Source organism: Scomber scombrus, chromosome 12 (genome assembly GCF_963691925.1).
Source record: "Scomber scombrus chromosome 12, fScoSco1.1, whole genome shotgun sequence".
Classification (NCBI taxonomy): Eukaryota; Metazoa; Chordata; class Actinopteri; order Scombriformes; family Scombridae; genus Scomber; species Scomber scombrus.
Window position 1 is genome coordinate 9,484,743 of NC_084981.1, and position 26,403 is coordinate 9,511,145.

A 26,403-nucleotide genomic window follows, 5' to 3' on the forward strand; every position below is an offset into this window, starting at 1 on the left:
AAATGAAACAAATACATACACACATAAATACATAGAGATAAAACTCTCAATGAAAGGAATAACGGAGATAGCAGCTGAACCAACAGCTGATTACCACAGAAGTGTTTTCTGTCAGCTCTGAGAGAATACCATTCTATACAAGTAAGTTTTTAGATGAGATTTAAAGTCAGTGACAGGGTCAGCTGTCCTGATGTTTAAAGGAAGTCTATTCCACAGTTGGGTAGCCAAAGGTTTGCTCATCATTTGTTTTTAATAACCTGCTGCCAGATCATTCAGAGCCTTGTAAGTCATTAGGAGTACTTTAAACTGGGTCCTAAAACAAACTGGAAGCCAGAAGCCAAGATAGGTGTAATGTGTGATAAGCACTTTGTTTTGGTCAGTCTAGCGGTAAAAACATTTGAAACAATTTGACGCTGCCCAGTGGCGCAATTGTTTAGGCATGTAAACGAAGCATCACAGTAATCAAGGTGGGAGGAGAATATGTATAAATAATGTTTGTGTTACTGAAAGACAGTTCTGATCACATTTTTGAAATGTTTTGTGGTTGATAAAAACAGGGCTGGTCTATGTGTTTACATGTTGCCTTAGGTTCAGGTGAGAGTCCAGGATAACTCCTATGATGAACATGGACGTTATTGTGTATTTTGAATGAACCTGCTGCTGTAAATACTATCTACTGCACCATATCTTCCGAGAAAAAAGACACATACACTATTTACTCCCAAGCTGCTCCTTGAGTAGCATTAGCTAAAAACTAGGAACTATTTATCCTTTTTTGAGAATGAAAATATACATTTGTGACCCATTATTTAAAGCTTTCTCTGACTTTGGTAGTAACAAATGAGCTTAGGGTGGAAGAGCAGGACGTATTCAGTGACAAACCTACATATGAAGGGTTTTGTTCATTTAATGGAATTTGTTGACAATGACAGAAGTAAAGAATAATTATGCCCCTTTCACACCAATTCAAATGTATAGGAAGGATTGGACTTGGGAGTGCTCATGTCACCTGACAACTCAGAAGGTTTATGGGGTTTTATATACTGTGCATTGGAAAAATTACATAATTTATGTCATGTGGATTGGTTTTCAGGTACTACTGTATTATTAAAAGCCAATTTGGATATATTGGAGCTTTCATAAAACAGTTTCCCAGATGTAATTATGACTTCGATGTTGACATGAACTCTGTTTACAAGTTGGAAACTTGTTATTACAGCAACCCCACTGTAACCTGAATGCAGCATTATCCTTTTAAGTAGTTGGGATCAAATGGTTGAATCTGACGTTTACGTAATACCTTGATATCGATTTTGTGACAGTATTGTGGGGACTACTATTGGTGATTTCACAAAATATTTACACAGTGAGATTATTGATAAATAATCACCAGTAATGTGGATATAATGACTAGGTGGGTAAAGGACAATACTAGAGGAGCTACAACATTCTGATAAGTTCAGAAATTACATACTTTTACTGTAATGCAACTTTTAAAACTAGGAATAAATATTCACACCATATCACAATATCCTAAATCTAAGACAATATCTAGTCTCATATCACGATATCAGTAGAATATCGATACATTGCAGAGCCCTACTTTCATCGATACCATCATGGATTATAGTTCCGACTGTAGTTCAGCAGGTTGTGTTGGTGGCGTGCTTCAGAGGCTCTTGTAGAGGAATGAAATGTTCTGCCAGTTGCTTCAGTGGAGCCGTTTAACAGCCCACAGTGAAGGACTGCTGTTGTTCTGGCATCGCTAATGTGTAAACGTGCGAAACCTCACATCTGTCGGTCAGAAAACTGGCTTGTAAAGTGAACGTTAAGACAACAAAAACTTACTAAAACCGAAGATAGTAAAAGTGATTTAAAGTAGCATCAAAGCTTCATGTCAGCAGAATCACCAAAAAGACAAACTCAGTGGCATCCGTTCCCTTTCACAGCAATGAGAACACAAGAATATTGATGAAATATCCACTGGCATGCTACCAAGCAACACAAATGTGTAAAGCGCAGCCCGGTAAATAATCCAAAGCTTGCAGAGGATGAGGCAGACAGTGAGGGAGCCATGTCACTCTTCACACAAAGGCTATTCTGTTGTGCTCTCAAACAGACCTCATACACCGTGGGTGGAGAAAATCAATCTAGTAAACCTAGAGAGAGGGAGAGAAAGAAATGAGAACCGTGAGAGGCTTTGATTATTGTGATGGACTTAAATCAGCTCTGCAAAAGCCACTTCATATGTCTCTGCTGTTTATCAAATCACAAATGCATGTGCATCACATTTTTGCTGCACGTGTGGGCTGCTGGAAGGAAAATTAGCAGAGGAACCACTCCCTTAGATTTTTTTTTTTAACTGACATTTTGATGAATAGATGTATTTTCACATAAGCCACAATTCTATCTGAAAGACACATAATTAATTGAATCGCAGCTGTCAAGAGCAAGAGCTTCAGTGAGTCAACAGAGCTGCTTGGGACAGATAGCCTCTGTTTCTTTTTCAGCAGCTGAAGGAAAAACTCACTAAAGTATAAAAGAGAAGAGGCAGATAATACCGGATTTAGATGAGTAGTGTTCTGTATTGCAGACAAAACTCGCAGTGAAAATCAACCACATCCATAGCAACCAGCCAGTGTAGAGAGTATTCAGTCAAGGTTCCTCAAAACAAAGCACATCGCAGGCAGTTCTGTAATAACTTGCATCATTGATGCTTGCAACGTTTTCAATTCAGCATGCAGCTGCGAAACGGCAGGTAGCTCTGGAAAATAAACACATGGATGTGGTGCAGTAGGAGGATTATGGTGATATGAACAGCCAATGATGGGTCACTATCCTTAATAAGTCATCAGGGTGAGTGTTTGTGTAAGAAGAAGCCTGAGCACACTTTGAAAGGCAGAAACACACACATGCAAACAACTTTTTTTATTCACTTCTTGATTTTCAACTACACCCATGCGCTCAGTAGATGGTGCTGGTCGTCTCTGGAGAAGGGCTCGCTGTTGTCTCCTCCTAATTACATTCAACACATTAAGTCCAAAAGCGCTAAAATCCAAATGAACCTTGGAGCTGCTGCAAAATGAGAAAGGTTTTAGAAGTCAGACAAGCCCACAGGTTATCTTTTGAAGGTTGTTGTTTTTTTTAATTTAATAGACACAAATAATTCCTTTACTGCAGCACAGTGTATACTCACAAACATAATTAGATCATCCTAATAAAACAGTATAGATGTGAAAGACCATTTAGTCTGAACCAGATGCAGTCTTCATAAACAGCTTGAGCACTACTTTGCATATAATGCCAGCATGTTACATAACAAGAAGACAATTCAGTCACAGAGGTCTTCAGGATTGGCACTCTGGCGGCTTAATGATTAAGGATTCTCAAATCGCACATCATGCACTCCAAACATCCACATCTTATTTGAAACAGAGGCTTCAGTGAAAAAACCTAGCATTCACTTGGCCCTAGATAAACCATTTTCATTTGGTGGCAAAACATTAAAATAAATACATTTATATGCAGCGCGGTGCACATCAAAAGGAAGGCTTTTAAGTTTTGTCGCCATTATTTTTCATTTTCAGATAAAGCGCATCTGAAATCAAGTTATTTTCTATCTTAATTCATTTCTTCCACTGACTTCACAGCTTCACTTGGATGCAAAACGTTGATGTGCAACATTTAAAGGAAGCCTTTGTAGCACACAAAAAGATAAAGGCAACATTTGGGGCTGCTGAATGCCAAGCTGTCAAAGCCGTCCACCACAATTCAAGTGCTCTAGTTTATTGATTCATTACGACTCATGAATTAGTTTGTGAAATGTGTCGTACGCCTGCTGGGCTTCACAGGAATGTGTTTGTCTGCATTGGTGTATCAGCGCAGCCTCTGTGTTGATGGAGTGTGCGGGCTGAGTGTGTGAATCATGTAGTGGTGAAAAGGGAGGGTGAGGTCAGTGGTTTTGGCTGGAGTGCGGCTCAGTACTGGACTCTGCTGCGGCTTCGGCTTCGTGATGCATTTTGCTGAGGTGTTTGATCAGGCTCTCCAGCTGAGGGTTCCCCCCGAACTCCTTGATGAGTCGGTACGCCTCCACCTCTAGATCCCGCAGAGTCTGACGGGTGTAGGCGAACGAGCCCGCCTTCTCCAGGTAGTCCACGCAGTATCGTTTGATGTCCACGTTCTCCGTGCGCTGCCTTAAGATGTTCTGCACCTGGGTGCTCTCTGGACAAGCCCAGATGGCGTGAATGATGGGGAAAGAGAACTTGCCCTCTGTCAGGTCCTCACAGAAGCTCTTGTTCTCGCTGTACTCGCGAGAGCTCAGGTTGGCGTAGTCGTCTCGGATCTGGAAGAAGAGGCCGAGCGTGTCCAGGAGGGGTTTCAACTCCTGCTTCCAATCGGAGAAGAGCTGCATGAGGCCCACAGCCAGGCCGAAGAGCCCCCCGGTTTTCTGCAGCACCATGTTGCGGTACTCCTGCTCTGTGGGACAGGTGTAGGTGTCCCTCCAGTGGATGTCCAGGCCCTGGCCTCGGTGCAGCTCCAGCAGCTGCCGGGTGAACACGCGGACGGCCTCGGGGTGCTCAAGCGTCAATACCTTTTCCAGACCCAAGAAGTAAACGTAGTTGGCGGAGTTGATGACGGAGGGGATGCCGTAGATGCTGTGGGCCACCGGGAAGCCTCGCCGCAGCTTGGAGCTGTCCTCGATGTCGTCTATGAGCAAGCTGGCGTTGTGCAGCATCTCGGTCACTCCGGTGATCACCTGAACACAAAAGAAACCTCAGCATCACTCTGCACAATTATGCAGAAATTACCAAAGGACAGTCTGAAAATCGCTGTTATAATTCCTCAGATTTTCCTTGTCACACTAATTCATGTTTTTTTATGATCTGCTTAAGCTGAGAAAACTTCCTTTCCCTACTAAAAAACTAACAAAAACTTCCCAGTAGCTCTGTGGGAATTATGCACTGCAACACGAATACAGCAGAGGGTGCCATGTCTACACCGTCGTCTCCTCTGCTCCACTCGAGTGAGTCTTCATCAGCAGACAGACTAGTTGTTGCTGACACTCCAGACTGGAGCTGTTTACAATTCAGATTTCGACAAGGCCGCTGTCAATTTCATCTCATCGGCGCTGAAACTCAGATGTCACACTGACAGCGCACTGGGAGAAATGGCTTCACGAGTTTAGAGGAAATGAAATAATTAGAGGTGACACCGCAAGGGCTGAGCTCATTCTCACCTCCTCATAAGAGAGGGAATGAGGAAGGCTGGGTACTAGCTGCAGAGATGAGCTAAGAGCCATGTACAAATTCATGTTAAGACTTTTTCACCATCACAAAACAGGTCATACTTTATCCTGCTATGTAAAATAATTTGTCATCGGGGGAGGGGGGGCTTTGACCTGAAAACCAAAGAGTGGCTTTGTTATGGGTCCGTGTTGGACATAAAACAGGCAGGGATTCCATCAGGTGTCCTGAGCTGGCCGTGCAGCCCCCGCTGGAGTGCTCTGCTGATTTAAAAGACAAGTGGTGTGGCCTGGTAATGAAAGCTGTTTGTATGAGGCCGGGAAGCACAAAGAGAGGCTCAGTGGGTCAGGCAGATGGCCAAGGCTGGGCCAGTCGAGCAGTTTATCCGCCAAACACAACCTTTCCCTCGGCAGGGTCCCGACACTCACTCACCCTGCAACCTCAGTGAGCCACTTACAAGAGAGGAAGGGGGGCGGGTAAAGCTACAATGAATGCACACATGAATGAGAAAGTGGAATAATGTATCCAAACACTCTGGGAGTCAAAGACCCATTGTGGTGAATTAAAAAAAGGAAACAAGCGTGCAATCAAGACAAGATTTTTAAATTCACATCAATAAACGCCTCAGATAACAACCGCAGCTATCACAAGCACCCACCAATTTTTGGACTTTTGTCTTACTTCTCAGAGAAATCCAATTAGTCAGACTGTCGATGTATAATGCTGCTGTTTAAGTGCTGTGTGCCTTCGCTGCTCTGTGAGACTTCCATTGATTATCACCAGAGGTTACTGACTGAGAGACTCGCTGTGTTTGTCAAAGCTACAATCAGTGATCCATTAAGAATGCAGAGTGGGCTTCACAACAAACGAGTCGGCAAAAACAAACAGACAAAGTCAGTTATGTGCAGGCATAAACTTGCCTCACTAGAGGGACCGACCTGAGTCAGGCTGCTCAAGTCTGGCCAATCCAGGGTTTAGCTTTTTAGCCGTCCCACACACCACGCCTACTGGAATGTGCCATTCAAAAATGCTTTCTCATTCATCAACAACAGCTTACTGTAAATATATAACGCTGCGTGGTAGATGACCAACCAATTTGTCAGTATAATCACTGCAGTTTAAATACACTCAGACTTTTATAGACCTCTGCTAACAAATACAAACTAACAGGCTTTTATGCAATTACATTAACATTCATGAGAGGAAAAAAAGGCTGTACTTCCACAGCAAATACCATGTATTTAATGAGCTTGGCTATTGTTTAAACTCATCTACTAACTTAATTGATCAGAAGATGAGATCTGGGTGAGTAACCACTGCAGCTAAATGATTCCCTTAAAAAAAACAAAGGCCTGCATTATAAATGTATTTGATCCGGGATTTACTGCAATATAGTCTGCTCGTGTCACCACTTCCTGTCTGGTCCTTGTGATGATAAACCTGTAAAACGTTACAAGCTGCACTTGGCTTGTTTAAAAGGGATCATTTTGTTATTAAACTGTCCAGCAGTCATTGTTACAAATTCTGTTTGATATGCTAACCTGCCATCAACTTCCTAGTTATTTTCTCATGGCGGCTGCTACATTTTATAGTGTCACTCTGCATTATTCACATTAAAACCTTCAAGACGCTCTGAGCCCGAGGCGGCAGACATTCTCTTAAATGACACGTTTTCAAAGGAAAAAGACAGAAGACACTAAAGTAGAGGCAACCTTTCTGCGCTGTCACAGAGAACAGGAGGAAGCCAGTCAGCTAAAAGGTCGTAAAAGGCAACTGATGCGTGCGGGGGGTGGGGGGGAATTTCCCAAACCTCCACAATCTGTGCTGTACTACACAGCAGAGAGGCGCATAAAAAATGCATCGGCGAATGAATGAGACTGTGCACCACTGTCACCGCTGAAGGCATCGTTGTTTCCATGGCGGCGACTTCAGTGTGGCAGCAGTGTGCTAATGATGACGAGAGGAGGGCGCTCAGTCTGCATGATGGGTTCAGCAGGAGTTTACAGAGCTGCTACACATGAGACGGAGGAGGGGTGAGGGGGTTGGGTTGGGGTGGGGTAGATGGAGCTATGGAGGGCGGGGGGCAGGGCTTTCATATGAGGTCGATTTAAACCTCAATCAGACGCTGTGCCATAACACAGATATTCAGTCTGAAGTAGAATTGTCTCGCAGGAGGACAAGAGTAGATTTGGTTGTAATCTGCATATGAATGGAGGCCACAAGAACCACCGACAAATGTACATTCAAAATCTCATCTGTCCAATTAGCCTCGAGAGGCGCATGTGCTCCTGAACCGAACATGCCAGCACTTTGAAATGTAGCCTTTGAAATAATCAAAAACACCACTGTAACTGTTGAGTCGATTGTTTTATTAATTTTGCGAAGCTGATGCATCAGTTTTAGGACTTATAACCCGCTGTAATAGTAGCCGAGTGAAAGCTGTGATTAACTATATCTACTGGTGCTGTAGTAGGAGAAGGGCTGCCATGACGGGATCGATCTATTATGTTTAATAATTCCTCAGGAGAGACTGACAAGTGTATTATACTATCACACTTTCTTTTTTTTTTTTAAATTGAGGCCTGAAACATGTCATCACAGCAGGGGGAGGACTTTTACTGTGCGCTGGTAAGATGAAAATGACAACAGGAGGATGCACACAGCACCAGGATTCCTCCATTTGGGGAGGGTTTATTAAACATTCAGGACAAAGGGAGACCTGTTGAACAGCAGACCTAATGAGATCTGACGGGCTCAGCACTTAGCATTCTGCACTGTGTAAGGCATTTAAGATTCAGAAAACAAAGACTCGTCTCCATAACTTCATCACTGGACACAGAACGAGCATTCAGGCACTACAATGCAAATGCTATCAGTAGGATGCTTAAGGCCAACCGCCTGAGGAGACAGCGGGGAGGGTCCTGCTCAATAAAAATCTATAGATCCTAAATGGCCAATTTGAAATTATTCTGACTGATGTGAGGCAGAAATGTCAATCTGAACTGCTATCTGTATATACGATTCAAACTGTCTGCTGCAGTCTAATCAGGCAGCGTTTAGGAAAATGTTACAGCACTGTTATGGATGAGTGGAGGCATATGTCCCTGAGAAGCTGCCTGTGATTTGAATTATGCTAATCGTGCGCTCACAGAGGTGATCAGGACACACAAAAAAGCTGCAAATGCCGTCGTCTCTCACTGGATATTAATTTGTGTACAGTATGTCTCAAATACACAAACAAACTGAATGCTGCCAAATGTTTCCTTCTCACCTCCATGAGAAGCAGCAACATGACTATACTGTTATAAAACCAAGAGAAACTGTTAGTATTTAAAAAGCAGAAACTAGAACTGATTTCAGGGTTTTCTTTCGTATTTCTGCCACTGCAGTACCAAAACATTGTCTTAAATACATTTTATCATTCAATATTAGCATATAATAAACTAAAAACTAAAACTAAAGCCTCACTTATAAAACGATACATACATGGAGCACAGCAGCATTGTTAAAAACAAAAGAAAGTTTGAGTGCCTGACAGCTGCAGCAGCTGTTTTAATGCAGTCATTTTAACCAATATGACCACTCTAGTTTTTTAACAAAGTGGCTTTAAAAGCATATGTCAACAAATCTCATGCGCACAGCCAAACCAACAATGAACTCATCCGACTTACAAGTATGTGTGTGCATGAATCCAAAGCCTGATATATCTCGCTCCTCTGTGCCGTAGACCTCTGTTTTTTGTCCAAAAACATTTAAAAACACATCACAGCGCTGCATTGGGTGACATGTTTCCTTGCCTCAAAGGCGATGGCTACAGTAGTTTGTTTACAAACGGCTCCAAACTGTAATAACAGCGATAAGATTTTCAGTCTCCAGGGAGTAGTGCCATGTAAGGCCAGGCTACTGTGCATGTTTAGGAATGCTTCACCAGCTTGTTGTGCTGTATTACAATCTCTTGACTTTGGAATATGTTGTGCATTGTAAAGAACTTTAGTAGTGAATTATTTATATAGACATGTACATGACTGATGAGATCACACGCTCAACAGTAAGAAAAAATGAACACTGTATTTAATGTAGCATACAAGTTTGTCTTTTTTTTTCTTTCTTCACAGTTGATCTTAATCAGTGTTGGTTGAGGTTGCTGGAGAAGGGCGTCTCCAGTGTGTTCTGTGGCTGCAGTGCTCCTGGCAGTTTGGCTTTATGTTTACTGAAGCAATTTTACACAAAAAACGGTTTGGAAATTGATTAAAATTGTACTTAATATACACAGCAGATTTAGAGGATAACCAAAGTTTAGGAATGTGGTGATGGACCAGCGTCTGGTGCTCGACAGTTCAATAATAGATCGCCATTTAAATGGTTCAAATTTGGGTTGGTTTGAACAATTGATGTCTTACAATAAGCACAGTATGACATGCCTGGCCTGAATGTGCATGATGAAGTAGACATATGATTCACAGTTTGATGTGAAGTGAAATGAAATGTATCAGAAGGATAATTGTAAAATCTGGACTCTCTTCACGACCTCGCCATCTGCATCACCAATTCACTGTGTGTTAAACACCTGAGTCAGAATTTCCCTGTCAAGTTTGTTTTAATAAATGCCAACTTTTTTGTGGGCATATTAGATTAAATACAACCGCTTGGCACTGATAATATTTCCTACTGTATTTACAACCTATTTGTTTTTCCTTCTGTTCTCCATCTACACTTAAAGACAAACCAAATCTGTTCAAGATCACACTGCTTCAAAGTTTTGGAATTAAATACATTTTTCAGCTCTGGGATTTAAAACAGCTCACTTGTAATAAATTAAGTGAAACCTTTTGGTGTGTAGTCATTTAAAAAAAAACATCTCAGCTAACACGGAACTCTCGCTTTCACTCCCTCCAGAAGCACCACAGCACACTTTTTGAGCACAAACTCAATTTGATAGAGGCCATGCCTTATAAAAGCTACCTCCTGTGCACAGGAGGGATGCGTGCCAGAATCTATTAGAATTGATTTTGATCCCTTTCAGATGACGCGCCGGAATATTACGAGAAGGGAAAATGACAGAAAAATGTGACTTAGCGAGGGAGAACACTCGAGAACAGAAGTGGAACTTGTTCAACCAGTCGTCTGACTAGTAGTATTAGTGATGGGGGGATGGGAGGGAGTGAAGGGGGAGGAGGGAGGGTCACGTGAGCAGCGAGAAACTCCAAAACAGGAAATAGGAACTCATATGAATGAATGAAACAAAATGAGATCAGTAAACAAATATTACTTAAAAGATGAAGTGGAACAAAAGACTTGTTGTAGAGCATGTCAATTCAAAAAACACACACTTAAGAAGTCAAATTTTTGTCTACACAAATGGATTTTGCACCCATTAGGTACGGATACTTTAAACTCTGCAGTTTGTTGTGGGCTTTTTTCCCCCAGTCAGTAACCTGACACGTGGTGTAACATTTAAAAGCAGAAGTGGGAGTGTCTGAAAGGTCCCGTGTGAAATCAAAATGTTATTCATCTGTAAGGTAAAAGTCAGTTTCAGCATGTCGCTCTCCCTTCTCTATTCTTCTTCTTATTCATGCAAACTTGAAAAAGCCTGATGAATCTTTTATGTGTTTGCTGCATTGCATTTCAATTTGTTTGCCTTGTAGCACACCTCAAATCGTTGAAATGAAACTAGTTGAACTGTAACAGCTGCTGCATCAGAAAGTGCCTTTTTCAAATTGAGGAGTAGAGAGGGAACAGGTCAAGTGTTATCAATGCAGGAAGGACTTGATGCTTCATGATTTAAGAGGCTAAATATATGAATGGCTTTTAGCTTTTTGTGTTAGTTTTGGGCATCACAACTTCACTTATAACCTTGTTTGCAGCAGCATCAAGTGACTATTTTCAGTTAAAAGAAGCTGTAATAAACTCACTATACGCTGCCTGCCCAGCACCGAATTCCAGGGACACTTCACAAGTAGCAAAATTATGAAGAGAGTCAAACATCTGGCGAGCTTAAGATCATGATATTTTTCTTAGCAGCTGGTGAACACCAAACCAAAATGAAGAGTAAATATTGAACCTGCATGCGTCAGATCGACATTCAAGGAAAGTGTTTGCCAACATGTTTTGGACTTCTTCTGGTCCCTCTTAGCTTTTAATCATTTAAAGCAGCTTTAACGTTTACTTTTCCTACTCAAGACAAACTTTACATCAGTGAGTACAAGCATCATCTTATATAAATAAACAAAATGCATCCAACACCAACAATTCCTCAAATCAGCAGCTTGTGAGGAAAGTATGTATTTTTATAAGCTGCTGATCAAACACATATTTAAAAAAAAAAAATGCTGTTTTTAAAGCGTTGCTTCACTTCATCCTCCGATGCATTAACAGCCCCCCTGCTATAAATCATGAATGCTCTACGCTCAAACTTTTTTTACATTAGGTCGGGCGCAGCTCAGCTGACTGAACACTTTGTTTGCATTAGAAAATAAATTGCCTATCCTGAATGAGCGGCGCCTCTGAACAGGCGTCAAATGGCTGATGTCTCACCTGCAGTTTGTCCTCTGGAACATTGAGCCAGTGGTTAAATGCTTGGGCCAGTTTCGTCCTCACCTGCTTTCCTGAGGATAGAGTGAAAAAACAACTGGTGGGTGGTAGCAATATAATCCTGAGAAAAAAACGCTGGAGGGAAAAAGGTAATTTCTTTTTCAGTCAGTAATCAGTATAACTTTAAAAATAAATGCTCTGGAACAAAACAGCTTTACAACACACTCCAGTGAGGCCAATCGAATACCACCTAGTCAGACTTTTAATATTTAATCCCACCTATTACACCCTGGATGTGAAGTCTAAATGAAGGTGAACATTAAAACCATTCACACTACTCCTCCAAATAATTCCTCCGTCTTTTGTACTGCGGAGCTCATTTAGAGTTTAATCTGCAGGTCAAACGCTGTGTTTAAGAAACAGTGGAAGTGGGATGTGACCTGGCTGGTGCAACTGAGATGTAAAACAAATAAGAAGTCATAGTCTAAGTGGAGCACGGGAAGTATTCTGTCATTCAAAGACCAAGTAGAAGGCGTGTTTATCTCTGGCCTCATTTGACCCTTGTTGAGAAGCGGTTTCCAGCTCACACCCATCATCTAAAACGATAACAAGAGTGAGCGCAGTTTCATGCAAATCTATAGGCGTGGTTTCCAAAACTGAGACAATAACACACGATGAGTCTGTTAAAGCAATACTTTAAAGTAATCAAATCTCATGAGTGTAAATAACAGTGAGGGTTGCAGAAATGTCACAAATGTCACTTCTCCACTGACAAAAAGTGACAGATCGTATTGAAGACAGAAATAAACAGCAGCGCTCAGTCAAAAGAGATTGGACTCAACAACATTGGGATGTCAAACATACTGTTAGCAGAACTATGCACACAGCTTCCTCAAGACTCTAATTTCTCAGTCTGCTCCAGTTTATTACCACTTGGAGCCATTAACGTGTGAGATACAGCTTCATCTTTAACATAGCGAGAGCATATGCCGCTGCCAAAACACAGATTTGAAATTTAAGCACCACATTAGTCAGCTGTAATGTGTTTCAAATGCACCATGTAGTTTAGTTACAAGCTGAAGTGAATAAGTTGAAATGGATGAATTCAGCTCTCTTCAGTTTAAGTCTATTGCAGTAACATACAAACACGCATTCACGAAATTCAGCAGTATCCGATAACACAAAGCTAGATAAACAAACTGTGAGACGTCCTCTCATCTCGTGCAGCGTGCAGTTTAGCGTGTGCATACAAGATGGTCGCATTTATCATTTTAGGCATTTTGCTGATGCTTACGATCCCCGTGTGACTAACAAGAAGCAAGCGGGTCAGAGCTCCACGTGACTCTAGCACTCATCAGCAGCACACGTGGCCTTTGATGACCTTTCAGCTGCGTGTCTATCTGTCTCCACCTCTTCCCTCATCCCGTCGCACAGTCAAACAGTCAAGAGACTCACCTGGCAGTTGCAACAAGTACTTGTACGGCTCCAGCAGGATTCGCTCTGAAGCTGCCGCCGAATCCGCGTCCATCGTGTCAGCTTTACACAAATCTATTGGGAGGACAAAGATCACATAAAAACATGAATAAATGCAAAAATATACGCTGCTTGTTATCAGCTTCATAAATCCACATGAACTTAAACTACCAAAAGGTCAAACGAGAATGATCCGGGTGACAATTTGTCGATTCACATTTTAACATGCTTTTGTGATTATTTTACAAAGGGTTTTCTCTATACATACATATTGCAGCTCACTGGTTTGTAGATATATGAAAGCAAATAGTTATTTTGTTTGACAATGTCAACATAATAGAAAGCAGTTATTTTTCTGTCAGATTCGGAAATGAATTCTGAATTTAATAAAGTGTCTTATAACAAAATGATTTTATTTGTGGCTATATTTACTCTGTTTAGCACTTTGGACTAGATTGTAGAAAATGTAACAAGTTTGTACAGCTACACATCCAAAAACCAGCAATAACGAACAGCAGTACTAAAGAGGAAATACAGCTTGCAATTTACATTTTCAACATGTGTTGCTTTTATAGAAATTACTTTCTAAAAATGTCAGACATCAAGGCACTAATAATCCTGCTCCCTGAGATAACTGTAATCAAGTGAATGTACAAGATTACCGGTCAATTTCTGAACTGGTCTAACAGCTGCTTCAAGAGTCAGCCATCCCTCTAACCTGCTGTTGATTGTGGCTCACGAGGTTGAGTACAAGTCCACAATCAAACAACACAGTAAACCACAGCAGTGAAGAGGTGTATAATTCTGATTCATGTTGGGTTATTTGTCTTTTCTATTTCTAAGCACCAAACTTAAAAGCAAGCTCTTAACTGATCGTGGGGAACCAGTGTAGTGTAGACAGAAATGTAGTGGAAGAAACTGCAAAGAGGAGTGTGTTGATGTGACAGGAACAATGTCAGACTCAGAGGCCAGCTTGGTGTGAGTGACATCAGATCTGTAACTGCAAAGCTGCTACACACTTTGCAGCTGAATTCACAAGAACTGTGTGGGTATCATCTGTGGGTGATACTTGTATACACTTAGAGTGCTTTATGGTTAAAATTAGCCTATGATTGTGACACAGGAAATGCAATGAGGAAAAGCCTCGGCCTGTATTCGTTCTGAGTGAAAAGTTATTACCTATGCTCATGCAGCTTGGCCATGATATGCAAAACTAATTTATCAATTACATGGAGATAAAGTGCAATGTGCTGACAGGCAATGAGAAATGCAAATGAATGCAATGTTTGGAGAGCTGTTAGATTTTAAAATGGCTCATCGAAAAAAAATGTAAAGGGTATTTGACAAATATGATAAAAATACTTTCATGATGTAATCCACTGGGTGTCAGCTGCATGTGCAGAGCCATGAAATCCCCTTGTGCACAGAGACACGCTGATCACATGACTGCACAAGTTTAACAATCATATCACTGATGAATGAGACGCTGGTGGCCACTGAAGGCTGAGCTGTCTGTGTCATCTAACTGCTGATTATTAGTACAAAAATGTGCACGATCACTCTGAGAAAATCTTTTAAAATTCTAACTCTAAAATGTATTCTTATAACAAATCCATATAATTTACATCATGTCACACCACAAATATCTATGTGATATATCTATGTGATAAATCCCATCTTTGTGGCTTTTGTGACATTCTGACTTTATGGCCATTTTTGAGGGTGGTAGTGGTGATGTATTGGATTGTATTATATTAAAAGCTGTACTCTTGATTACATGAAGAGAAAAGAATATTAGACACACCTCTCACTATAATGCAATTCATTCATCAGTAAATACAGGTTCAAACAAACTCAATACTACAGGATGTATTGCAGGCTTATTCATATACAGAGTACAGTATAATATGGTTATATAAGTACTGTTACTGTATAACACTGTATATGTACTGTTAGATAAGTAATTACACACTAAGCTTTATTTGGTGGGAAGTGGAGAACAAATATATAATGCATACACACTTTTTTTTTAGAGGGATCAAAATCTAGATCACTTTCATTTTCACTTTAAAAATCCCCGATTTCTCAACTATTTATAAAATGTAATGGTATCAGGGGTTTAACCAAAATATCACCAGAGAATTCAAAAAGGGGGAGAGGCTTGAATGAAATAAGAAGCCAAAAGTTTTTGCTGCAAGACTTCCAGTCATGGGGACAATAGGTATAAACTCAAACGACAATATCCATAAATTTTAAATGAAAAAGTGACCCAAATTGCCCCTGCACAATTAAGCTTTAAACTTAAATGAAATGCTGCTGTTATATGTAGTGAGTTTTCTTCAGGGTTCTTGCACCTTTCTTAACTCCACCCACCTTGGCTGCCTTCTGTCAGTCTGCTGACTGGCCGGGTCCCAGTATTCCGGTTAGCCAGACTGCTAGTTAGCTAGCGCCGACACACCACCGTTGGTCATTTCTGTCTTTTTGTTTTACAAATAAAAAAACATCCCAGTTCAAACGCTGGTCGACTAGGGCACACGATACGACCGCCACACCCACACTTTTATATCATTTTAGGTCCTTGTGTCACTTGCTAATAAACCAGTTGCTATGCGAGGGTAGTGCTGTTGTTGCGGCACACTGAACAGGCACTTTTTTTGAACAGGCTAGCTAGTTGTGATGAGCCAGCTATAATACGCCTCGCCTTCGTTACAGAGCAAGCGCAGAGTAGGTGGGGAATGTAACATGGGTGTCTCTCCTGACGTGTGTGTTTAATATATATCTCTACATGGTCCGGAAGGAGCTTCCGAGTTGTAAGGGGACCCAGACAAACGCACCCTTTTGTTGCCGGGACAGTCTGTAACACATATCGAACATACACATGGTGGCTCAAATCTGGGGGTTGTAGTTTTTTCAGCATTTTTTTTTTCTCTCTTCTGTATTGTGATAACCGCCCAGTAGGATTACTTCGCTCACATCACCATGGATATTTTTCTACCCTTCCTAGCCAATCATGCGCAGATAAGGCGTTTCCTCTCTCGTTATCAGCCAATAGGCGAGCGTTATGGGGACAGGGGCGGGGTTAACGTGCCTGTCAATCACTCTCAGAAGGCAGGGGGGAGGATCACAGAGAGAGCTGGAGGAGCTTCTCAACAAGGCAGAAACGACTTTTACCCATCCGCATCCAACATCAACTGAGGGACGACGTTTTAAAAACCTGTCAGATTCCTCACATAAATGTTCCTATGGATTACTAATACACTTTCGTCGAAAAACCGAAGTGTTTCTCAACTTGACAGCATAGGTAAGCCTGCTTTTCTTCAGCAAAGCCATTGCTATTTTGAACATTTTTTTACTAGCTTGCTTCCCTGCTGCTACCAAGCCAACCTTGACTGTTAGCTAACTTGTTAACTAATGCTGGGATGTGTTTAGGGGAGGATTTTTATAGGGAATGAATGAATTTAGGCGACCAGACAGCTACAAACTTAGGCCAGCTCGATAACAAAGTTATGCCGTAGCCAGCCAAATTAGGCGGATGAGCACAGTGGAAAGGTTATGCTACTCCGAGGTTGAATAGTTTGAAACGCCGGAGTGTTGTGTTGTTGAGCGGAGGAATCCTCGGTGAGGTTGTCGTCGAGCAGCGGCTGTCATGGTGCTCCCTGATAGCCGTCAAGTGATATTACACGAAAGACATTGGCGACCCTGTGTAAGCTTGACATCGCTGCGGGATGTGTTTTTGACGACCAGCGACTAAAACGGTGTAGTTTAACAGGTAAAATGCGTCGTCAGGCTTTTCTTTTGTGCAACCACGGCTGGGTTTCTCCAGTGGAGGCTGGAGCAGATGGGCTACCTTATATCAAGAAACTCACCCGTTTGATCAGTTGTGGCTTACTATGTTCCCCAGATGCGAGGTGGGACGATTGTTCCCCTTTGCCAAGAGATGACTTATTTTAGTCTCAATGTTTTATGTGCGTGGCCAGTATTTTTGCACATTTCCGTGACTGGCAACACAGGAATTGTTTACGGGAGAGGTTTAAAGGTCTCAGGCTTTATTAGGACGGGGGCGAAAAGACGACTGAGGCTCTGGCTATGTGTGCATTATTGTTAGTGCTTGGTCAGTCACTCACTCACTTGCATCGGGCTGGTCTGGCAAATTGTCTGGGGCGGATGACATTGTATCCTCCGCGATCATTTACCGCGACCCGTAGATCCATAAATGAGGGCTGCGACCTTGGCGTCTGCTATAACAATAACATGTTGTAGTTATTAACGCGATGCTGCTGCGTTTCCATCGGACTTGACCTTGTTGCGAACCGTTTCGTCGACTTGTTTCTTTGTCAGTAGCAACCTCACTCATCGTTACTCCGTGAGCAGTCAGCGAAAACGCCAGACCAGTCGATAAAAGAGAACATTTTGTGAAGAAAGAAACAAAGTGACTTTTCTCACATTAAGCTGCGCGACTAATGCACACATTGTTCAACTCAACGCTTTTATTACCACACATTCACACGACATTTGTATAAAGGTTTGGTGGCTGTGTTTGTGTGCCCGTAAGCAGCGTTGTTATCGCTCTATTTTTGCTGCCGAGTGGACTCTCCGCAGAGAGCAGCGAGCACCCGAGACAAGGGAGAAAACGAAAATGAACGCTTTCGGAGCAGTTTCCCCCTCCCCTCCACAGTATAAAACAAGAGATTCATCTCCGGGAGAGCAATGGCTCTGACAAGGGGCAGGTGAATTGCGACCACCGCTCCGCAATTTCCAGCGTTTGTGAACTGAAGTGTTCTCGCTTTTTAGCCGACTGTCAAGCTACAGAAATGGCGTCATCCTCTGCTGTAGTGTTGGTATATAGTCAGTGCAGTGCAGACAGCAGGCGCACCACGCTGCCCTATTCAAAGCACCGAGCACCGTGCGGGGTTTACAGCGCCTGTCACTTTATCCTAAACTACGACATTATCGGTGCATTTGTGCACACCAAGAAGAGGAGGAGGAGGAGGAGGAGGTAGTCTCTTTGCCCAGCAACTAGTTACTTTTGTGTGTGCTCGCCCTTTATAGCCACAAGCCAAGTCTGACTGCTGACTGACTACAGTACACTGGGCATTACATAAACGGCTTTAAGGGCTCTGCGAATGAGTGATCAGCCTGCCACGGTTTACTTTGCAACACAGATATTTTTTGGGAGGGGGGGGGATCAGGCTCCAGAGCTCAAGCACAACGCCATTAGTCTGTTGCATTAGTTAGGATTATTTAAGCAAAAAGGATCTTTAAACTTTTTCTAAATCAATCGCAGCTTCAGTTTAGGATTAAACTAGTCATTCCCCAAAGGAGATGTCCTGTGCCAACGATGTGTATTTTATGCTCAGCAGCTTTAAGCAGAGTAAAGTGAGCGTCTAGCTACTGCCCAGGTTTTTCTTCATGACATCCAGCAGTGTGTTAGAAAAAGTGATGTCATCATAACATAACCATGTCTTGTAGTGGCAGACTGAAGTTGCCTACTACCTGTAATGCCTAACAGATTCTCAAACCTCTGTTTCAGCCTCAGATTCGGTACACTGGTCACCTAGAGGACTTATCGAGAGATGAAGGTATGTTCATTCTTTTTTTTTTCTTGCATGTTTCATTCTATGGTGCGGCTGGAAACTCAATTGGATCACAATAACTTCTGCATTTCCAGGCTTGGCTCATTTAACCACTAGATAAATATGCAGTACCCAGATCAGTTGAACTCAAAATGTTAAACGCATGGTCGATATTTCATATGCAAGACTTCATCCTTTTTGTTCTCATGAATAGGGCAAGAGTGAACTTTCACCAAATGTCAATTTTGGTCTTGTTCAAACAGAGCGAGGCAAGTGTCTTGGACATAGGCCAAAGTAATACATTTATTTGATAAGCATGATATTGAGTTTCCAGTGGCTCAGGCTGTATTTTGCAAACACAATAGGGGAACTGTAAATTTGCTGTTATGCTTTGTTATGCGGTGTTATTGAATTATATGCTGACACAGGGTCTTTTGTGTAGTGATGTATGTAGCTTTTGTTTTAAAAACGGGTCTCACAAAAAAGGGTGTCTTGAAATGAGCTAATCAATGTCCACGCTAAAGGTGCCGTGCATAATAATACATGAATAGCAAAAGGAAGGAGTTTGAAATTTGAATAATATTGAGAAGCTGTGCCATTGTTTTCTGCAGCCCTGCTCAGTTTGGAAAAGTCACAGCTGTCACTATTTGTGAATTGGGCTGTGATGGGAGCTATTTAATCTTGGCTTGTTTTGTAGTTTCAATGGATGACAGTTGTTACGCCCGCCAGCTGTTGAGTCTCAACCGGTCATTTGTTGCCATGTGAGCTATATGTAGTCATAACCTGTGGAGTTGATTGGTAATTACATACAGTAACATTAAGTGACATCTTTATTTGGCAAACATAATGTAAGCACCTTTTGTGATATGAGAAGTTAAAATCAGTTTTGGTAATGATTATTTGTCTGTCACTTTGACCGTAATGGTGCTTATTGTGGTTAATCAAACTTTACCAGTGCCCACTAGTAAGCACGTTAACAGTCTACCAAAGTTTCCCATTAAAGCAAGACCAAAGGAATCACGGGATGTTCAATGTTAATTCAGTTTGGTCAAAAGTAGCAAATAATTTGGTCCTCTTTTTTTCTCTGTTTCAAAACCTTTTTTTGTTTGTTGGCTTGAATTGATATTTGTTCCCCCAGTAATGCCACTTGCCACTTTGTGTCACAGGAAGGCCGTGGTATTCAGAAACGCATGTTAACGAGCAGCGTATCCAGACACACATTATGTGGAGCACGTGGGGATAGTAGAAAGCACACAATTCACACCATTAGGCTAACTTTGCTGCTCAATTCTCTACAAGTGACAATGTGAGTAAAGTGTAATGTGAAAATGTATGAAACTGTTGCCACCAGTTTTTATGATCATTATGAAGTTATTCTCTCCAGTTGGACAGCAGTAGACATATTTATTACATTGTCTGCTTTGGGTTGGGATGAGTCGCTGCGGTGTACTCTTGATTTTATTTACATCTGATGTTTTTTTTAACAAACAAAGCCAGGTTAGTTTCTAGCATCCTCGCAACTGTCTCCAGATTCAAGTTAGGCACATTTTTAAAAAACGCAGATATTTTTCCAGACAGTTGGGGTCGACCGTTCATCTTTTGGGTGAATTGAATTATAAATGACTCTTGTTGCTGTTTTACTCTTAAAGCTTTTTTTTGCACTTATAGTAATGTAACAAATGTAGTTGTCGTTAACTCGAATGACGTGATTGTCACTTCACGTGTGTCTCTTCTGCTGCTGTGTGGAGCAAACCCCCAAGAACAGCATCAATTTGACATAGTGGCCAAACCGTGTAATTACAACGTCATGTGACCTATGATCTTACATTGTGGAAGAGACATATGTAAATCGGCGTCACAACTATCTGAAATGACTTGTTTCACTATCAGAATTTGATCCATTTAGTTCCATCACATTTCAAAAGTCTCCAAAAGCTGTACGATTGAATCATTTTATCCCCATTCAAGTTAGCCGAAGGGCTAAACAGGAAGTTAGCCGTCTTGGCCTATAGAAGTCTGAGTATGCAGGGAGTGTCTGCGTCAACTCACTGACTCATGTTTCGTAACTTTGCCGCTTCAAGCCTCTCAATGCAAACAGTGATTGATTTCTGAATGAAATGTACATTTGGTTTTATTTTTGGCATTAAACAAAAGATTTTTTGGCCTGTCGGGGGTTCTCGTTGGCTTGGCAGTCTGCCAGGCCTGAACAATTATAGGGGAAACACAGTTAGAAGATTATTATGCTTACACTTGCTTATTCACATTACCGCTGACAGGACTGATGTTTTCACATTGACATTTCTGGTTTAATGCTGTAGCATTTGTTGTTTTCATAGAGCTCTGAGGCGTCTGGCTCTGTTGACGCTTCAGGAGCACTCACTTTATTCAACTGTACTGCTCTCCATAGGAACATCTGCTATATTCCCCAACTGTAAATTGCTTTGTAACTAGGACAATTTTTCATTATGCTCACTTAGCATTTCATGTCACTTTGGCTTATGGTGTACAACCTTCCCTCATCAGCTGCACACAGCGCTTATATGCTGTGTGCTGTGGAGAGAGCACTCTAAGTATTAGAAACTCTAAAGGAAGACAAATGTGTTGGATAATTGTTTGAATACTTTAGGCTAATCCATCTAATAACTTAATCTGCAAATATCTTGTAAAATTGTTTGAACTAGAAAGAAAAAAATACTCGCCCCAGCAGAAGTAATATGGTGGATGCACTCAATTACAGCACTTCCACGACATGACTAGATCAATTAAAAATGTCTCAAGCATCAATTCCAGCAGTCTGAGCACATGCTAAATATTTTTACTATTCAGGATATAATGTGCAGGACATCAATTCATCTGTCATCTACGTTTGTGTTATTAAAAACACAAACAACCCTAATTTTAACTTTGGCACCATATGTATAACTTTGCAGTGTCATAGTTAAGTTAACTTTACTGTAGTTATCAGTAGTTAGTTACAACAGGGTGTTTGAGCAGTAATTGATCAGCTTTTGATCGTGAGTAGAAAAAACACTGCGCTGTAGAAATGAAATGTATATATTCATTCAAGTTATTCCTGCAGATGAGTTGCAGCTGCCAGAGTTGGTTAGCATAATATAGTGCAGTGCTAACGTGGTGCATACTTTTGCATTTGTGAGTTGTTTGACTGAGCTGAAGGTGTCCCTGCCTGCAAACCATGTGTGTGGGGGTTTAAAACAGCATTTTGCAACACTGCCAAGTCAATAATGTGTAAATATGGTGTAATCGTGTGAAAATAAGGTAACCCTGTAGCACTGCTAAATAATCCACTATATTAACTGAGGGAAGCGTCACAGGCTCATTGCCTCTCGGTGGAATTGTATGTATTGCAGGAGTTTTTGGAGTTGAAATCAAGTGCTGAGATCCATACTGAGGCTATAGAGTCTGCTACAACTCAGCCAAAAGGCATATAGTATGCAAAAAAGAGAATTTGCATCCTCCACTTGTCCACACCTTTGAGTTCATTATGCTCTTATGTGCACAAATGTCATTTGTGCATCTGTGATTCATAAAAAAAACTTGAATAAAAGTTAAAGTTAAGGTCCTGAATACAGCCTTTTATTACATTTTTGACATTTCAACACTTGGTTTGAATTGTTCGTGACACTGCATGTGGAGCAGATTTAGTTGGACTGCCCTTTATTTTTGAGGAATAAGTGCGTAAACCAAAGGTATTACAATTGCTTTTTTTTTTTGCTAGTTTAAAGCTGCCATGGCATTGCCAAGGCAACTCCTGCCGAAGCACCAGTCACTGGAATTGTGGTGACTCTGGTTTGGACAAAGAGGTGATTCACAGCAGGATTATTGTACGTGTGAGCTGGGCTGGGAGGGAGCTTAATTCTTTCCTGCATGCCTCTTGCATGTTCCTTTGTTCAGCCTACAAGCCTATTCATTATAACACAATATAATGGGTCAAAACCTATTGTTTACTGTATAATATTGCTATTTAGTGTCTGAATAGTCCGTTTTAAGAGGTGCAGTTTTATGTGCCTGTACAGATATTGTGAAAATAATTTCTACATTGATATCTGGAGTAGTTTGCGTAATTTGACTGGGATGTTTAAGTGTTGTGTCACCCTATCTCTGCCACCCTGAACTGGACCAGCAGCTAAGTAAAAACCAGTCTGTGTCTTGACATCATCTTGAAACGTACTTCGACCTCCGGCATGTGACATTCCAGCTTCAGGAGGAACACAATCAACAGCAGTGACACCCTTTTTTCTTTTTTTTTTTAGTATGCAAAATATGAAAATCCATTGTAAACTGAAACTGATCAGATGTGGAAAAAAACATTTTAATTGAACCACTGTAGTGTCATTTGATCTCAAATTGTCCTCACAATCATTAGGAGCAACTTCAAAAGAAGCATTGAGGCGAGGCACTCATACAGAGTAGAGTGTTTTTTGGTGTTGGAGGGATGATGCAGCAAGCTCTGCCTGTAGTTGTGTGTTGGCTGTTAATCTTATCAGGTTCTACGTCATCTCTGAGTAATGCTGCTTATTAGTTATTTCTCTGTAATAATATGAGTGCAGCTGTCGACAATCACCGTGACATTTTTAAAGGGCTTGTTGCAGAAAAGACTTTGATTCAGCTCAGCCAAATTGTCCCACGCTCCACATGGAAGACGGCGTTCATGGGTCCGATGTGGGGAATCTGAAATAATGCATCAAATATCGACTGATAATATGAATTCATAGGTGAGAGTTCAGCACGGTGAATCTGCTGGAAACATATTCTTGAATGTCAGCCACATAAATTAGTGTGACTAAGCTTTTGTGCATTAGCAGTGTGTGTCTGCATGCTAACAGGTGACAGCACCCCTGGGCCAGCAGCCTGCAGTCTGTGGTTGTGAGTGATCAGAGGTTTCTCAAGCCCCTCCCTGAGCACTGAAACTACAATCTACAGTTTACCTGTAGCCTGTCACCACTGTGCCATCAGTATCCTCTGAAGCTTTAACCTTTTGTTATGTGCCAGAAAGCCTCTTTTTTTTTTTTTACTGAGTTGTAGAATGAAAATGCTAAAGTCATTCAGGCTGTCCAAGAAATTCACTATAAGCAGCAGCTTATTTTCAGCTAGCGCTCTGTGGAGCCCGACTGTTAAATTTTTCATGACCTGAGCGTCTTTATTGAGCAGAAACTGATCTCATTCTGCTGTTGCCGGTGTCACCACTTCAGTATATTTTGTTTTGGTGAATCTGGACTGATTTCAAAGCTCTGACTTAACGTTGTTGGATTGCTTTTTTTTTTGTTTCCTGACTAAAAAGGCTTAAACGCTGAGTAGGCGTTGGATCACCAGTAATGATGAGATGCTGGTTCTTTGTTTAAAGTGTGTGTGTGATTCAATGACGCCAGCCAGGATGTGTTTATGGTGCACTTTCACCTCTGACATTAATAATAATTAGACCAACAATAGAAAAAAACACGAAAGAAAGGGTTAGAATTAAAAACAACAAAAAAATGATTTTAGGTGCCTGTCTTAGTTAAGCTTGTATTTTATGTCTGATTTATAATATTTGAGTAGAACATCCTTGTGTAAGTATATTAATTGTTTCCTCTCAGATGTGACGTATCTATAGTTTAAGAGCAGTTTAGGCCTGTTTCTGTACACGCCAGCCGCAGGTGTGTTTTGTCACCCCATGCCAAGTCACATTTGTATGTGTTTAATCAAGCACGTGCGCCCAGAGAATATTTTCCACATCAGTGGCACTAGGTGAATAGCCAAAGAGCCGGCCTCGATTGTACTTCCGCTTTTACCGTGACTTTGACTTTGCATGCTGGAGCTGCAGTGGCGCTCCAGGCTCTTGTTAAATACAGCTCTTCTCCTCTTTTCATGACAGTATCTTAGGTGAGAGCGACTATCATTAGAGTTTTGGTTTACTTTGAGTCAGTGAGAGGATGTTACACCTCCCAAAGGCGCAGGAATTCCGCCTCTCTGAGCTTAGTCATCTCCATTGGTTGAACTTCTGAGCAGAGGGGAAACATTGTCTTTTATTCAGCACTGGCAGAAGCAATGAAAATATTAAAAAGAGGAGGGAAAAAAAGTCTGTGTTTTTCTCCAGACAGCTGTAGGCTAAATGGCAATTTAATCCAAGGAATGGTATTTTCTTTCATAGTGCTGAATGTGGGGAGGCGGGGGCATTATCGGTGGAAACAACAAACCGTCCTCTATTTGTTTTGGCATGTGAGCGTGACAAATGTAACTCTGGCCCTCAGTAATGTGTTGTCACCATCGCCCTGTTAAGATGGGAAGGTTTGGCTGCCAAAGTCAAGATAACCAAAGCTGCCCTCTCTGACTCAGTGGGGACTGGCCATTGGGGCCGAACCCAACAGTTCCAAAAATGTCCCATTGAACCAAAAGCCCATTAGTCTGACGGCCTGTTATCCTGAAAACAAATGTCCTTTGCTCCAAAAATTGCCGGAGTTAGCAAGCATTTTGTAAATGCTATCTTTGCGTTTGCACGTCAAAACACACAAAGATAGTAAGGGCTAAAAACTCCAGGGAGAACATGTATTTTCAGAGCTTTTGTTTTCGGAATAACGGGCCATCATGCTAATGGGCTTTGGGTCCAACAGGAAGTTTTTCAAACTATCTGGGGTTTCGGAATAATGGGCCGTCAGACCAGTCGACTCAGTAGCATGACTTCCTTTTTAAGAAGAGGAAAGGCTGAGAGCAGGGGAAGTGAAAGGAGACGAGTATCATTGCGTATGAAAGAGGAGCCGGAGCAGCTCTTTGCACAGTAGAGGTCCAGGTTCGTGTTGCTCCCCTGACTGACAGGAGAACCGGTCAGCCAGTGGAAATGGCTGCTGCGTCATGTAAGCCTGGCGTTGGCGAGGGCAGCTGGTGCTGAGGCCAGACTGCACTAAAGACTAATGAGGTGTTTATCTGAGAGGTGGGGAGGCTGAAGTGAACTGGACTCTGCCCCTTAATCCAATCTGTCAGGACCCCAGAGACTCCGTAGACCCTGTCCTGGTTTGACTGTGACAGGCTCGTGGCCTTCAGAGCACAGCAGATGCAATTGATACCTGAACAAACAAGTCCTTTTTTTCCAAAATAATTGCAGCCAGTTTTAGTTATTTTATGATTTAGCGTCATTAAGACCACAGAGATAAGTTTCATGTGAAGACTGTTTGTCTCGATGGTGCATCTCCGATACAGCTTTACTATTTTTAAGTGGAGTGTTGAGGGCACCCTGCCTGTAATCTTAGTTTTGTGAAAGTCTTTTAATGAAAGAAGATGAAAAACGACATGTAAGAACACTTTTAAGTCAGCAGAGTCTAACAGTCCTCTTTCACAAAGCTGGACGGTATTATTACAGCTGGCAAAACACCACTCTTATTTTTAGTGCACTGAGCTTTATCTGCTTCTCCCCTTTGATATGAATCGGAGCACCTTATTTACATGCCAGCCAAATTCTGGCTGTTCTGCTTTCTTATTTGGCTGACAGTTACTGTTTCACCTGTATGATGAATAGCACCGAGCACACACTGTAAGTCACATCAGTAGTCTGACTATTTAAATAATCTGCATCTCCATTAATGCCTCATCAC

The 26,403-nt window shown here is 41.6% G+C and overlaps 2 protein-coding genes across 5 annotated transcripts in view; one reads left to right on the plus strand and one right to left on the minus strand.

Moving 5' to 3' along the window:
• Nucleotides 1–2,913: 2,913 nt before the first annotated feature.
• ggps1 (geranylgeranyl diphosphate synthase 1) lies at nucleotides 2,914–15,896 on the minus strand. 3 transcript variants are annotated; one of them, XM_062430526.1, is made up of 4 exons: nucleotides 15,621–15,896; nucleotides 13,230–13,322; nucleotides 11,778–11,848; nucleotides 2,914–4,756 (listed from the first exon to the last, which is right to left on the minus strand). In XM_062430526.1, the coding sequence occupies exons 2-4, from the start codon at nucleotides 13,300–13,302 to the stop codon at nucleotides 3,953–3,955; spliced, it is 948 nt and encodes a 315-aa protein (XP_062286510.1). In that variant the 5' UTR covers nucleotides 13,303–13,322; nucleotides 15,621–15,896; the 3' UTR covers nucleotides 2,914–3,952. The 3 variants fall into 3 exon arrangements, with proteins under 3 accessions (XP_062286510.1, XP_062286512.1, XP_062286511.1); XM_062430528.1 differs by lacking the exons at nucleotides 11,778–11,848; nucleotides 15,621–15,896 and having other exon boundaries at nucleotides 13,230–13,318; XM_062430527.1 differs by lacking the exons at nucleotides 11,778–11,848; nucleotides 13,230–13,322; nucleotides 15,621–15,896 and adding an exon at nucleotides 5,925–6,013.
• A 512-nt stretch (nucleotides 15,897–16,408) lies between these two features.
• arid4b (AT-rich interaction domain 4B) overlaps nucleotides 16,409–26,403 on the plus strand; it is a 39,208-nt gene continuing 29,213 nt past the window's right edge. For both annotated transcript variants that reach the window (XM_062429930.1, XM_062429931.1), the window contains exons 1-2: nucleotides 16,409–16,548; nucleotides 18,778–18,826. In XM_062429930.1, coding sequence (XP_062285914.1) covers nucleotides 18,821–18,826 — 6 coding nt within the window. In that variant the 5' untranslated portion in view covers nucleotides 16,409–16,548; nucleotides 18,778–18,820. The remainder of the gene's footprint in view (nucleotides 16,549–18,777; nucleotides 18,827–26,403) is intronic.

Bases quoted from the DNA above. Each gene is read 5' to 3' on its own strand.
- ggps1 (XM_062430526.1), bottom strand. From the start codon at position 13,302: ATGGACGCGGATTCGGCGGCAGCTTCAGAGCGAATCCTGCTGGAGCCG. The intron at 11,849-13,229 runs GTGAGTCTCTTG...CTCTATCCTCAG, and splicing joins GTACTTGTTGCAACTGCCAG to GAAAGCAGGTGAGGACGAAA. The intron at 4,757-11,777 runs GTGAGACATCAG...TTTTGTGTTCAG, and splicing joins TTCCAGAGGACAAACTGCAG to GTGATCACCGGAGTGACCGA.